The sequence below is a fragment of the Gossypium hirsutum genome, chromosome A11 (genome assembly GCF_007990345.1).
Source record: "Gossypium hirsutum isolate 1008001.06 chromosome A11, Gossypium_hirsutum_v2.1, whole genome shotgun sequence".
In the NCBI taxonomy this organism is placed as follows: Eukaryota; Viridiplantae; Streptophyta; class Magnoliopsida; order Malvales; family Malvaceae; genus Gossypium; species Gossypium hirsutum.
The window spans coordinates 123,768,188-123,783,593 of NC_053434.1; the positions used below are offsets into that span (position 1 = coordinate 123,768,188).

At 32.8% G+C, this 15,406-nt stretch overlaps 1 protein-coding gene across 1 annotated transcript; it reads right to left on the reverse strand.

Moving 5' to 3' along the window:
• Positions 1–8,747: 8,747 nt before the first annotated feature.
• On the reverse strand, positions 8,748–9,734 carry LOC107894944 (protein MAIN-LIKE 2-like). Its single transcript, XM_041082243.1, has 3 exons — positions 9,681–9,734; positions 8,978–9,590; positions 8,748–8,803 (listed from the first exon to the last, which is right to left on the reverse strand). The coding sequence occupies exons 1-3, from the start codon at positions 9,732–9,734 to the stop codon at positions 8,748–8,750; spliced, it is 723 nt and encodes a 240-aa protein (XP_040938177.1).
• Positions 9,735–15,406: the final 5,672 nt, after the last annotated feature.

The window sequence follows — 15,406 nt, forward strand, 5'->3', positions numbered from 1 at the left end:
GACCAAAAATTCTAGAAAAAAATTAGTAAGTAGATATATGAGCCTAGTTTCAGGAAAAATTTACGGAATTGGATTTCGAGTTTTGTAACTCGAGATATGATTTTTTAGCGACCGTGACGCAGATGGATAGTTTACTACGAAAATTGTTTAAGTGCTAAGATAAGTTTTGTAATGTCTCCTGCTTGACTCCGGCAACGGTCTCGGGTAGGGAGACGTTACAATATTGATTGGTATCAGAGCTAATTAGGTTTAGTCAGTTTTAGAACTAAATCGAATGTCAATGTGAATCTAGAGGTACATGCCATTACTGAGTCAAATTTGAGTTAGGATTGGATGCTGATATGTTTGTTGAATATTTTTGTTTTATAGCATTAAGAATGTCTGATAAAAGCATTGAGGATACTGATCAAGAGATGTATAGTGAAGATGATGAACCGTATAATGTGAATGAATCGGAGTCTGCAACTCCAAGTGTGAATCCAGTAGGAAATCAACCGAATGTTGGAAGTGATAATACTGAAGTCTTTAGAATAATCGCCGATGCCCTTCAAAAAGCGGTAGGAACTATGCTTGCTACGTCCTCTATCCCTACTACTCGAAGAGCTCTAATTAAAGAATTGAGAAAATATGGAGCTACAGAATTTTTGGGTGCAAAGGGAATTGATTCGACTACTGCTGAAAATTGGTTAAAGACTACAAAGAGAGTTCTGAAGCAACTTGAATGTACACCACAAGAAAGCTTAGTGTGTGTTGTCTCATTACTGCAAGAGAAAGCTTTAGTATGGTGGGAATCAGTGATTCAGAATGTACTTGAGGAACAGATAAGTTGGGACTTCTTTCAAAAAGAGTTTCAAAATAAGTATTTGGGAGAAATGTACATAGAGGACAAAAGACAAGAGTTCTTAACACTGAAACAAGGTGAGATGCTTATAGTGGATTATGAACGAGAATTTCTGAGATTGAGCAGATATGCCACTGAGTTTGTACCGACTGAAACCGACGGATGTAAAAGTTTTTTAAGAGGATTACGTAATGAATTTAGACTACAGTTGATGCTTCTTAGAATCACTGAGTTTGCGGATTTAATGGAAAGAGCTACGATGATTGAACAAATTCTCGGAAGGGATAAAAAGTCTGAAGTTGCTCGTTCCACTGAAAAACATCCCCGAATGGTTAGTTCAAGTTTGCAGCCTAAGCGGTCAAAAGAATCACGAGGTAATTGGATATTTAGTTCTCGATCGGAAAGAAGTGATCAAGGTCAAAAAAGATAGACTACTGTGTCTACTGGCAGTATCCGAACTCCAGTTTAGAATACTGAAATTCCAATATGTGAGCATTATGGAAACCGACACAAAGAGGAATGTAGAAAGTTGACTGGAGGTTGTTTCCGTTGTGGAGCTACCGATAACTTTATTAAAGATTGCCCAAAGATATCTGGAACAACACCGACAGTAGTGCAAAGATCTGAATTTGCTTCCAGAGGCCGGGGATCAGGCCAAAGTAGTTCGTTTGCTAGAGGTGGTACTAGAAGAACTAGTGAGAGTGCTACACAACAATTTGAAGCTAGAGCTCCAGCTCGAGCGTATGTTGTGAGGACTCGAGAAGAGAAAGATGCTCACGATGTGGTGACAGGTATATTCTTATTGAATTCAGCACCCGTTTATGCTTTAATAGACCCTGGGTCATCACATTCATATGTTAATATGAAAGTAGTTGAGACAAAAAAATTAGAGTCTGAATTGTCTAAAGTTATGATAGAAGTGTCTAGTCCACTGGGACAAACTACTTTAGTGAACCATATATGTCGAAGATGTTCGTTAATGATTCAAGATAGAATATTCCCTGTTGATCTGTTGATTATGCCATTTGGCGACTTTGATGTTATTTTGGGAATGGACTGGTTATCAGAACATGGAGTGATTTTATAATGTTATAAGAAGAAGTTTATTGTTCAGAATGAAAGTGAAGATACGATTGAAGTAAATGGTATTCGAACTAGTGGATCAATTCGTATTGTTTCGGCCATTAAAGCTAGCAAGCTTCTTCATCGAGGTTGTAATGCTTTCTTAGCATATGTGACTAATTCGGATTCAGTTGAAAGTCAGTGTAGTAAAATTCGGACTGTATGTGAATTTTTTGATGTATTCCCTGAGGAATTACCTGGATTACCCCCTGATCGAGAGGTAGAATTTGTGATTGAAGTCTACCCAGGTACAGATCCGGCATCGATACCTCCGTACCGTATGGCACCTACTGAGCTAAATGAATTAAAAGTACAGTTGCAAGACTTATTGGACAGAGGTTTTATACGACCTAGTACATCACCATGGGGAGCTCCAATGTTATTTGTTAAGAAGAAAGATGGGTCGATGCGGTTATGCATTGATTATCGACAACTCAACAAATTGACTGTCAAGAACAAGTATCCACTTCCCCGAATAGATGATTTGTTTGATCAACTGAAAGGAACTTCCGTATTTTCAAAGATTGATCTGAGGTCGGAATACTATCAGTTGAAAGTAAAAGAGTGCGACATATTGAAGACGACATTCCGTACGAGGTATGGGCATTATGAATTCTTAGTAATGCCATTTGGACTGACAAATGCCCCTGCTGCTTTTATGGATCTTATGAATCAAATTTTTCAACCATACTTGGATCAGTTCGTAATAGTTTTTATCGACGATATTTTGGTGTATTCCAAGTCAGAAATAGACCATGAGCAACATCTCCGGATTATTTTGCAAATACTACGAGAAAAGTAATTGTATGGAAAATTGAGCAAGTGTGAATTCTGGTTATCAGAAGTTGTGTTTCTTGGTCATGTCGTATCAGCGGATGGAATTAGAGTGGATCCAAAGAAGATTGAAGCAGTTATTCTGTGGAAAGTTCCTAAGAATGTATCAGAGGTACGAAGTTTTCTCAGATTGGCTGGTTACTATCGAAGATTCGTCAACGGATTTTCAAAGATAGCCTTACCGATGACCAAGCTACTATAGAAGAATATTCCATTTGTTTGGAATGAGCAATGTCAGAAAAGTTTTGAAGCATTAAAACGAATGTTAACAGAGGCACCGATGTTGACTTTACCAGAATCAGAAAGAGATTTTGTAGTGTACAGTGATGCTTCATTGAGTGGACTGGGATGTGTACTGATGCAGAACGGGAAAGTCATTGCTTATGCTTCATGGCAACTGAAACCGCATGAACGCAACTATCCAACTCATGATTTAGAATTAGCAGCTGTAATTTTTGCCTTGAAGATTTGGAGGCACTATCTTTATGGTGAAAAGTGCTATGTTTATACGGATCATAAAAGTTTGAAGTATCTGCTTTCGCAAAAAGAATTGAATCTGGGACAAAGGCGTTGGATAGAGCTTCTGAAAGACTATGATTGTGTCATAGACTATCATCCAGGGAAGGCTAATGTAGTAGCCGACGCATTAAGTAGAAAAGCTGCGATTGAATTACGAGCAATGTTTGCACAACTTAGTATCACTGAAGATAGAAGTCTTTTGACTGAATTAAGAATAAAGCCAGTAATGTTTGATCGAATCAGATCAGCACAGTTAGAAGATGATAAGTTGTTAAAGAAAAGAGAGATGATTCAGAATAGTACAACAGAAAATTTTAGCATTGATGGAAATGGTTGTCTAAGATTTCAGAATCGACTTTGCATTTTGGATAATTCTGAGTTGAAAGAGTTAATTCTTCGAGAAGCTCATAATAGTCCATTTGTATTTCATCCTGGAGGTATGAAAATGTATCGTGATTTGCGTGAATTGTATTGGTGGTCGGGAATGAAAAAGGATATAACTGAACATGTAGCAAAGTGTTTGACTTGTCAACGAGTGAAGACAGAACATCAAGTTCCATCAGGATTACTTCAACCTATCAATATTCCTGAATAGAAATGGGACCGAATAACGATGGACTTTGTGACGGGATTACCGACGTCTACAAGTAAAAGAATGCTATTTGGGTAATAGTTGATCGACTTACGAAGTCAGCTCATTTCTTAGCTGTGAGAACCGATTGGTTGTTAAAGAAACTTGCTGGGGTTTATGTTCGGGAAATCATTAGATTACATGGTATTCCAAAATCAATAATTTCTGACAGAGATCCAAGGTTTACGTCAAGGTTTTGGAAGCAATTACATGAATCTTTCGGTACTCGACTTCACTTTAGTACAGCTTTTCATCTACAGACTGATGGTCAATCTGAACGGGTAATACAAATTTTAGAAGATATGCTTCGAACCTGTATGATTGATTTTGAGTCTAACTGGGAATATTATTTTTCATTAGCTGAATTTGTATATAATAATAGTTTCCAGTCAAGTATACAGATGGCACCGTATGAGGCTTTGTATGGACGAAGATGCCAATCACCCGTATGTTGGACAAAACTAAATGAGAAGAAGATGATTGGACCTGAATTGGTTCAAGAAACGGAAAGTACAGTTAAGAAAATTTGGGAAAGATTGAAAACTACTTTTGATAGACAGAAATCGTATGCAGATTTGAAACGACGGGATATTGAATACTCAGTCGGGGATAAAGTATTTTTAAAGGTTTCACCTTGGAAGAAAATTCTAAGATTTGGTCAAAAAGGAAAATTAAGTCCTCGTTTTATTGGGCCTTACGAAGTTATTGAAAGAATTGGACCAGTAGCGTTTCGATTGGCCTTACCTCCTGAACTACAGAAAATGCACGATGTCTTCCATGTTTCTATGCTAAAAAGATATCGATCAGATCCTTCACATGTTATTACGACCGAGAATGTAGAGATTCAACCTGACTTATCGTATGAAGAAGAACTAGTTTAGATTCTAGCACGAGAGGTAAAAGAATTACGTAATAAACGTATTCCTTTAGTAAAAGTGCTATGGCGAAGTCACAGTGTTGAAGAAGCTACATGGGAACCAGAAGAAACGATGAGATCTCAATACCCCCATATCTTTTTAGGTAAATTTCGAGGACGAAATTTATTAAGGGGGAGAGAATTGTAATGAACCGAAAGTTACGGTATCGAAAATTGAGTCTTGAGTACAGTTTCCGTGAAATTAATTCATGAATATTTATTAGAAATATTTATGAATTATAGTTGAATGGTTATTTAGTGTTTAATTAAGTGAAGTAGCTTGAATTTAGTTTAAAAGACTAAATTGCATACGGTATAAAAGTTTAATTATAGATTAAAGATTAGTAAAGGGACTAATCTAGCAATTAAACCCTAAGTGCCATGTGTGTGAATGTATGATATAACATGTGTAATAGTTGGTAAAGATATTAAATGTGTTAAGTAGTTTTTCTTATAGATTAAGTTATTTTATTAGAATAATATTATATTATTAATATTATTATATTGAGTATAGATTTATGAGTAAGTTAAAAAAGAAAGAAAGAAAGAAAGAAAGAAAGAAAGATAGAAAGAGTTACAGAGAGCAAACGTGAGAAAGAAAGAAAGAAAGAAAGAAAGAAAGAAAGAAATAGAAAAGGGAAATTTGAGGATTAAGGCCCTAAAGCTTGATTGGTAAGATGTTTTAGCTTATTTTCTTATAATTTTTATGTTTATGGATGCCTAATTCAAAGTTCTACATTTATGAGGTTAAAATGAAGAAAATAGAAAATTTTTAGATATTGATTTAGTTGAATAAATTGAGGTTTTATGGGTTAAATTGATAGAAATTGAAGTTAGAAGTGAAAATTGAGTGATTTATTAAAAGAATTCTAAGTTAGGTTTAAATAGGGATTAAGTTGAATAGAGCTCAAAATTTATGTTTTATAATGAATTTTATAAGTTAGAAATTGTTAATGAGTTGATTAAAAGAGAATATGAAGCTTAAGTTAAAGAAAAAAGATTAGTAATGGAAAAAGGACGAAATTGGAATTTTTGCAAAAGTTTGATAGAAAGTGAAAATGTGTTTTATGAATTAGTATATTGATGATTTTTAATTGTATGATTGTTAGTAGCAAACGTAGCATCGGATACGTCATCAAAGAAGGGAAAGAGAAAGTGAACGAAGATATCAATTAAATTCGATAAATAGTGGTTTGTATTTCTATAAACCGAGTTTAATCGTTATTGTTATATTTGATATTTATATTGTATGAAAATGTGAATGAGGTAAGTATTTTTGCCATATTGAAATGAATGTGATTTTGAATACCCTATTAATAGTGTCGGGCTAGTCGGATATAGTTGACATGTCATAGGAATTGGAAGTATTGGGATATTCCGACATTGAGTCGATGAGACACTATGTGTCGACTACTGTTAAAGTTCCGGATTTGTTCCGATGAAGTACTTTGTGTACTATAATGTTAAAGTTCCAGATTTGTTCCGATGAAGCACTATGTGCTTATCCCGAGTGTGGGTTGGATCCGTGTATCCGTTAGTGTCCGAGTTATGTTAATAAGGGTAAATAAAGTAAAGATTATTAAAGTACTGATTGATATTGAATAATAGCAATAATGTGTTTGAATTACCATGTTTTAAAGTTGATTAAGCTATTGTTTATAGAAATACCACTGAGAGTATTCTCAGCGTACGGTTTGTTTCCGTGCGTAAGCTAGGTACGAAAGTATAAGGACTCAGCATAGAAGCCGATCCCCGAACTCAAATTGGTGAAGTTTCTATCTTTTTGGAAATGGCATTGTACCTAGGATATCTTTTGGTCATTTTGAAAGTATCTAAGTTGTTAAGTGATATTTTGGTATGTTTTGTAAATGTTACTAAAACCTTAAGTATGGTATGTTTTGATATGTTAGTGAAGAGTAATAAGAGGAAGTGTTGGTAAATATTGTAGAGAGAAGAAATGAAGATGTTGTAAACTTAGTTATCAACATTTTATACTAAAACAGATTTGGACAGTAACAGTAGTCCAAATTTGGAAATATACCAAAAAGAGTATAAAGTGAATTAGATGATGAATAAAATATGTAATTGAAGCTTAATGAATCTATTTTTATATGGAAGAAACAAAATAGGTAAAAGAGTTGTATTTTATGAGATATTTACGTTTTGGTGAAATAGGGTTAGAGCAATTTCTGGATTCCCTATTTTGAATTTAGAAATTCACCATAAATTGTGTATTAATAATTAGGACCCAAATTTATATGTATGGATTCCTTATTGAGTCTATTTTTAATTGAAACAAATGGCATAGTCATTGGATTTCTGTACAGGAAGAAATTTGATTCGTAGTGCACAAGGGTCAGAGTAGCTGAACCCTAAAACATGGGAGACTTTTTCTAATAAACTGTACTAATTGGCCTGACCAAAAATTCTAGAAAAAATTAGTAAGTATATATATGAGTCTAGTTTCAGGAAAAATTTACGGAATTGGATTTCGAGTTTCGTAACTCGAGATATGATTTTTTTAGAGACCGTGACGCAGATGGATAGTTTACTACGAAAACTATTTAAATGCTAAGATAAGTTTTGTAATGTCTCCTGCTTGATCCGACAACTGTCTCGGGTAGGGGGACGTTACAAGAGAAATCTGAAGGGAAGCTGTGTGGAGTATGAAGATTAACTGGTCACAATCGGAGTAACTGCCCACTCCGAAATTACCAAATTGGACAATCATCGCGATCGGATAGAAATTAAGATGTTATTCATTACATGTTGCTTATTGCATGTTGAAAGAAAAAGTATTGTCTTTTTAATTTTTAAGTACTTCGAAACTACCAAACTGGATAATCATTCTCTTTTTTTATTCGTATTATGTATTTCAACTAAGCAATTCCAAAATTCGCACTCAAATCCGATAATAAAATGCCAAATAAAAAAATTGATAAATATAATGCAAAAAAATAATTTACATAAAAATAAAGTAATTTACATAAAAAATAAAGTAATTTACAATACAAAACCCCTTAAAATTGATGGTTTGATGGTGTGGTTCTAAGGGAATATCTTCGTGGAGCTCGACGTTCACATTGTGGGCGACTACGGTGATCAACGTTCTCCTCATCCATATGTATGGGTGTAGAGAACGACTCAAATGCCACTGATGAACTCGAGCCGGGGGAGTAGAGAACGGCGCTGGATATGGGCCGGGAGGAGAAGAGAATGGCGACGGATACGGCTCTAAAGGAGCAGAGTACGATGGTGGATATGAGCTGCTCCCGGAGTGTAGCTCCGGCTCCGGCTCCGGCTCTGGGTCTACCTCCGGAGCTGGTGCATGATGCGGATTTGGAAGATGTTGCCCAATTCGTGTCATTTGAGGGGGGACTACCATCGACCGCCCACCAAATAAAAATGGTTTCCTCTTCTCATAGTACCACTGTAGGCACTGTGGCGAGGGCTGCAGATCTAAACAACGATTCATCTGAGGTACCCTACTAAACCGGTTGTTCCACATCGTAATATATTTTGAATGCTCATCTCCCCAATCAGTTCCATGCCTCCCCCTCCTATTCATGTCATGTAGCTGTACATCCAATCTTACTGGCTATGTCGGAATATATTGTATACAACTGAACTGCCGGAGTACTCGATCGCCATGATACCACTCCACCGTATGAAAGTGGATAAGGGGTGCGCTAATGCACCATAGGTGTGAGTGGACGTGGGCATACGAAGGAATAACAACTGTAACTTCAGGAACAGAATATGGCATCCAAATGAACTGCACAGTTCATAACATTTTTATATTAACGCGGGTTAAGTGAAATAAAATAATAAAATAAAAATAATATTAAAAAAACTTACTCCCTCTCTAGAATGATTCTCGATCATCAGACGGTATATCGAAACCGTGTATGACCTCCCGTTACCCGGATTCGTGCTCCATCTATGAAAATAAATTGTTAGAACAATATAATCTGAAAAAGAGACAATTAATTGCTATAACGCGTAAAGATTCATCACCTGTTAACGAGTGGAAATATATATGATTGATGACTAATGGATGCCAAGAATGGCATCCGATAAAGCGCCCACGACTGCAACGGTATGAAGCATCCACCTATGTCAACCGCAGAGGGATCTGTCGTCCGACAAAGTTCGCGGTACAAAATGGCTAACACTGCGGACCCCCAACTGTATGAACGCGTGTTATGCAAATTAGATAGCAGCGGTAAGTACATCAAGTGGACTTCACTGCCGTGTGTATCCGTCATGAGTACACCTCCTATAAGGTGCATAATATAAGCTCGCGCTGCCTGCATAACCTCCAATTCAGTGGCAGTACTAGGCAAATATTCAAAATTGGCCTTTAGCCATGAAAACTTCAAGGTTTGAAAATTTCCCTCACTTGGCGAGCGTCCAAGTAAGTCATAGCAAAGGCGAGCAGGCCTGGAGATCAAACTTACGCCCGTGACCGCGTTTCCATCGATGGGGAGCCCCAGTTGTAGTGCAACGTCCTCTAGAGTGATTATGCACTCCCCGCACGGCAAATGAAATGTGTGGGTCTCCGGACGCCATCGCTCGACTAAGGCAGAAATCAAGTCATATCGTAGATTAAAAGTCCGGATCAATGCTGCTGATCCGAACTCGGCTAACTCTAAGAATGGTATTAGGCATTCATCCGGCTGAAACCCTACACTATGAATACGGCTCTTCAATGCGCGGTACTCGACCTGACATTATTATATTAACGAAATAGTTAATACAATATAATTTCATTCAACAAATAATGTAATGTGAATATCAAATAAAAATTTCATTACCATCTCATTAATGCTACTTGATATGTGATTAGTACTATCAATCAATGAATCCATTTGTCACAAATCTGCAATTAAAATTATATAACAACAAATTTAATCAAAATTTTAATCAATCAATAAAATTATCAAATAAATAAATAAATAAATTTATATAACCTAATCATTTTTTAAAATACATTATCAAAAAATCACAATACACTAATACACTACTAAAAAATAATTTTATTGCACAACCATTTTAAAAATTAATTTTATAATTCCCTATCATTTACAAAAACCATTCAATTCCGTCCGTCTTTTCTATTTTTTTCTCAATCTCTTTTACTTTTGATTTTCTAGTCTCTAAACTTCTAAAAATTCTAAATTATTTTCTTTATAGTTACAAATTATTTATAACAAAATATTTAACAAAATAAATTTAACATTATTAAACTAAACAAAATAATTAAAATATAATCTTAAATTACTAATAAATTAATTTTAAAATAATTATTAACACAAAAATTTATCAAATAATTCTAAATTACAAATAATTTAATTTTAAAATAATTATAAAAATTACTAACTTTCTTCTTCTTCTTCTCTTTTTTTTTTCTCTCTTTGCTTCTTTGCTCCTGCTCATGGACGTAACAAACTTTGGGGGGAACCTTATATGGTCCCCTATTATTGTTTTTCTACAATTAAATTTTATCCCTCCCCAATTTGAGATGACAAGTCACTGGGGAGGGTCATGAAATGACTACACGGCTGCAGGGTGTGGTGCCCCTGCATCAGGCGCCACATGTGGCGCCTACGGGTCGCGGGCGACCTGTTTTTAACCCGATTTTTTTTAAAATATAATAATAATAATAAAATATTAGAAAAAAATTATTAATAAAATAATATGTCGCGCCTGTCAGGTAGGCGCGACTAAAAAAAAGTAACCCGTTTTCGTAAATAATCTATCTGACAACCTATTTTCGTATATAATAATTTTTTTTATACCATATTTGTAAAAAACCCAAATTTCTCCTAGAGGGGGAAGAGGTGTTGCAACTACGGGTTCCTTAAATCGCATCTACGTCGGTAACCTTTCGTGGCGTGTTGACGACTTAACACTCAAGGCTTCGTTTGATGAGCAAGACAGGGTTGTGAAAAGCGAACATTGTTTGACATAGAAAGCGGTTGATAGAAGGGCTTCAGGTTTAACTATTAGGAATACATAGCTTTAAAGTTTTGTTTGGTGTAAGATTCAGATGGCTAATCGATCCATGTCTCCATGGCGAAGTCTTGGTGGAGGCGGGAGTGTTAATTACTAGTTGTCAACTCCAGCCTTCTTTGATTCTTTGAAATTCACATACGCCCTATTTGTTCTTTTCAATGTCGGAGATTAAATTAAAAAGAGGAGATAATAAATTGACAATAAACATCAAAATATTTTAATTTTTATATGTTTCGAGTATCATATGATTCAATAACACTAAACATTTAACTTGATATGTTCTATGTATCATAAGATTATATAGCTGATAATACATCTATGATGCCCATGTTCAATATCATCGTGTTTATCGAAGTGTCATAAATTTAGCATGGATTATGAACTAGAGGCGGATGGTAATGTGAGTAGAGACATGGCCCCCAAATTCTCAAATTATCGAAGTAATTAAATTCTCAAAATTTTTGAAATTTCAATTAACCCTTTCAAATTATTATAATTATAAATTTTCATTAAAATCTCGATGTTTTTTTGAAAATTTTAATTAAATCCCTCAAATTTTCTTGAAATTTCATTAAACTCTTAGGATATTTTTTATATATTTCATGTCCGTTTTATGGCTCATATTCGAGATTCGTGATTACTCTTCTCGATAATGTTATCTCCAAAGTTCAAACTTTAAAACGGTAAAATAATGCATGTTTTAAATGATTTGCAATATAATACACACTTTAAAACGCTTATGGAGTAATATACTTAATAAATTCTTTCACATGAAATTTATACTGTTGATACGTTATGGTCATCTGTTGAACAAAGAAACATGTTTTTTTTATTACATTAACCTGAAATTCTGGGCATATGTTTCTCCTCTTTGTAATAACTTTTACTTCTTTGACCTCGAAATTTATGGTGTTGAAATTCCCACATTTCATGTGGAAGGAAAAAAAAAAACAATTGATCTTCACACTAATATATATGTATATATGATTTCACCAATATATATATGATTGTTAAAAAGATATAATTTTACTCAAATTATCTCATTTATTCTAAATTAATTTTTAAATTTTTAAATATTATGATTGAGTCTAATATTAAAAAAGGATTTTTTTTCTTTTAGTTTAACTGTTGATTTTGATATTAAATATCAATTTCAGTATAACATGGAGTACATTTAAAGGGTGAATATTTAATGCATCATCATGCATCGATTTTGAACAACAACACGATAATAGATCATTGATGAAATAAAAACTAGTGATGGGCTTATAAATAAATACTAATGACTTTATTTAAACAAAATATCCTAAACCTAAATCTCGATATAAATATTAGACTCTAATTCTTAAACTTAAACATTAAATCTTAGACCCTAAATTTGAGACTCGATATGAGCCCTAGATCTAAACTATTGATTCTAAACTTGAAACCCACAACAAGCTCGATACTGTTTTCGTGGGAGGTTTTGTCTTTTGACTCTATCGAGACGAGCCTAGTTGCATGCAAACTCTTTAGTTTGCTCGCCATGACTTCATCTTTTTAGGCATCACGAGATACTTCCACTTTATGAATCTATCATCTCTTTAATATCTATAATACTCATCTCGAATAAGATGTTTATAACATTCCTTTCGAATTCGAGTAGTAACGTAGATTAAGAATTACGTTGAACTTTGTTATTTTTGGCAACTAGTTTATTCTCTTTCTCAAATGGTCCTTTTTTTCGTACATTATTTCTGGGATTGACTGACAACCTCAGTCTTAACACTAAACCTTTGATAATGTTTTGCCATCACAAGAATTTCGTTCCATTGACTGCTTAAAGCATAAGATTTACACATATTGGGTTAATATATCGTTCGATACATATGTTTGATTTTGATACTCAATTGGATATTTGTGTTTAGTTTTAATATTCAATTTGGTATCCGGACTAAACATTATCACACAACTAAACAATGTTTGACACATGTGCTCTAGTAAAAAACATAGATACTTATTTGCATTTCATTGACTCCTTAAAACATAAGGGATATATATATAGGGTTATTATATCGTTCGGTATATGTGTTTAGTTTTAATGTTCAATTTAGTACCTATATTAAACAATATTATGTGACTCTATGAATGTTTGACACGTATGCTCTAGTAAATAAATAAATAAAAACCTAGTTACTTAATTGAGACAAATTAAACATTGAAGTAAAACTCAAGTATTAAATAATATATTAATTGTATAAAAAGTTACAAAATGGTGTAAAGTCGCTTAAGTTTACACGAGTGTAGGTGAATCTCTCGTATACCAAATTGAACGTTGAAGTAAAACCAAGTTTCAAATCTATATTAACCCATATATATATATATATGAAAATCTTCAAGAAGAAGATATATGTAATATATATATATATGCGGAGTGAGCTTTTTAATTGCCTTATTCATTCTAACATATATGATAATTGAGAAACTTGAGGATAATGTCCACTGAAGAAGAGCAAAGGCTATACCAGTGTTTAAAGAAGTATCAGACAATTATAAAGCAGGTACTTACAATTTCTTTAATGCCAATATCTTAATCCTTGAATTTGGCTACACTTATATTAAAAGTTTGTATCTTCCAAAAGTACCGACTTTCAAGATTTATATATATATATATACACACATATATGTATGTATATGGGTGTGTTTTGTTTCAGTTCGATGAGCTTGTTGAGTCCATGGATGTTAGAACCAGGCCACCATTGCGACGAAAGGTAAATTTCTTTAGGTCTTTCTAGTTTTCCTCCCTTTTTATAATATATATAAAGGATTACGTAACTTGTAATTTGGGTGTAAATGTCGAATATGTGTATGTATTTGGTATACAGGTATGGCTCTTTTCTAAGTTTCTTTTTTATATATTTGGAGGGTCTAGGGGCGATACCAAGAGAGGCGCCCTGACCCCTTCTCTTAGTTTGTCTAATTATTTGGATTAATTAATGTCATTGCTAATGACAGATCTTGAGAATAAGCTTTAGTATTAGTAAAATTTTAAAAAATTTTAGGAGTTTAATGAGAATTTCTTTTTTTTTTAAAAAATTGAGTATTAAAATTTTTAATATTTCTATGGGATTAATGAGAATTTTTAATTATTTCAAGAGAATTTAATTAAAGTTTTCTAAAATTTCAAAGGAGAAATGAATTTTTTTTTAAATTTTGAGGGTTTGCCCTAGGCCACCGTTAGGGTCCATCTCTAGTCATTGTAAAAGTAAATGACCAAATTATTCCCTCTATGATAGTATATGACATTTTTTAGGTCTAGTATTTAGTTTGCTATCAAATTAAAGTTTTATTCAGTATTTCTATTAAAAAATAATTTAACTATTTTTTAAAATATTTATAATTAAATTTATCTAAAAAATAAAAATAAAATTAATAAAAAATATATAAATATTAAGGACTAAATTTAATATTACCCTATATATATATATTTTTTATAGAGCGGTAGAGGGAGCAATTCCAGTTGCAATGAAGCTGCAACAACGTCAACTGGAATTCAACCACGTGATGATGAGAATAATGGAGGAGCTTTGGTGCATACGATCACAAGATTTCTCCATGAGCTCAAATCTAACCCTACTTCATCCACTGATCCTAACCGTTCATCAACTTAACTTTGGTTATATATATAGGTATATTATTCTGTTTAGGGTTTATGCTAATGAATATGTAAGGTTTTCTTTTCTCCAATTTGAAATATATATATAATTAATGTTATAGAACTTTATTTATGATTAAGTATCCAACATAATCGTGTTTAGTAGTGTTCATATGTCAATACGGATTAAATTTATGTATGTTATTAATATGCTTTATGTTTATTAAAATACATAAATTTAAAATTTTGCTGAAACATTACACATATATGTATAATGTATATGATTATACCAAATTCATTTTAGATCTGTATATATTTTTTATTTTAATATTTTAAATTTTTTTCATTTCATTAAAACTATAAATTTAGACAACTTTAACATATTTTTTTTAATGTTTACATATAATATTATTATATATTATTTTATGTGATATAAATTATATAACATGTAAATTTTATTATATAAATTTAATATTTACATAAAGTTGGCAAAAAAAATTATAATTAATTTTAAATTATATTTAATACATTATTTTTTTTAAAACTCAATAATTTTGTAATTTTTAAATTTTGATTGATAAAAAAAAGAGTTAAATTCAAAAGGTTTGATGCAAAAAAGAAAAAAAAATCTTAATGAAACTATGTTGCAATTAATTTGCCAAAAATTCAGACTAAAATCTATTACGTGCCATCTGCATGGAACGCTGTCTGAATCCGACAAAGATTCGGTATTTTGTCGTAAACTGTAATAATAAAGACGAGATATATTAACGTAAAAGTTATTTTAATTTTAATTTTAATTTTTATATTATATATATATATGCTTCATTCATTACGTACTCAAATTTAAGAGATGTAAGTATAAAAATTCGAACAATTAAATATGTAAAT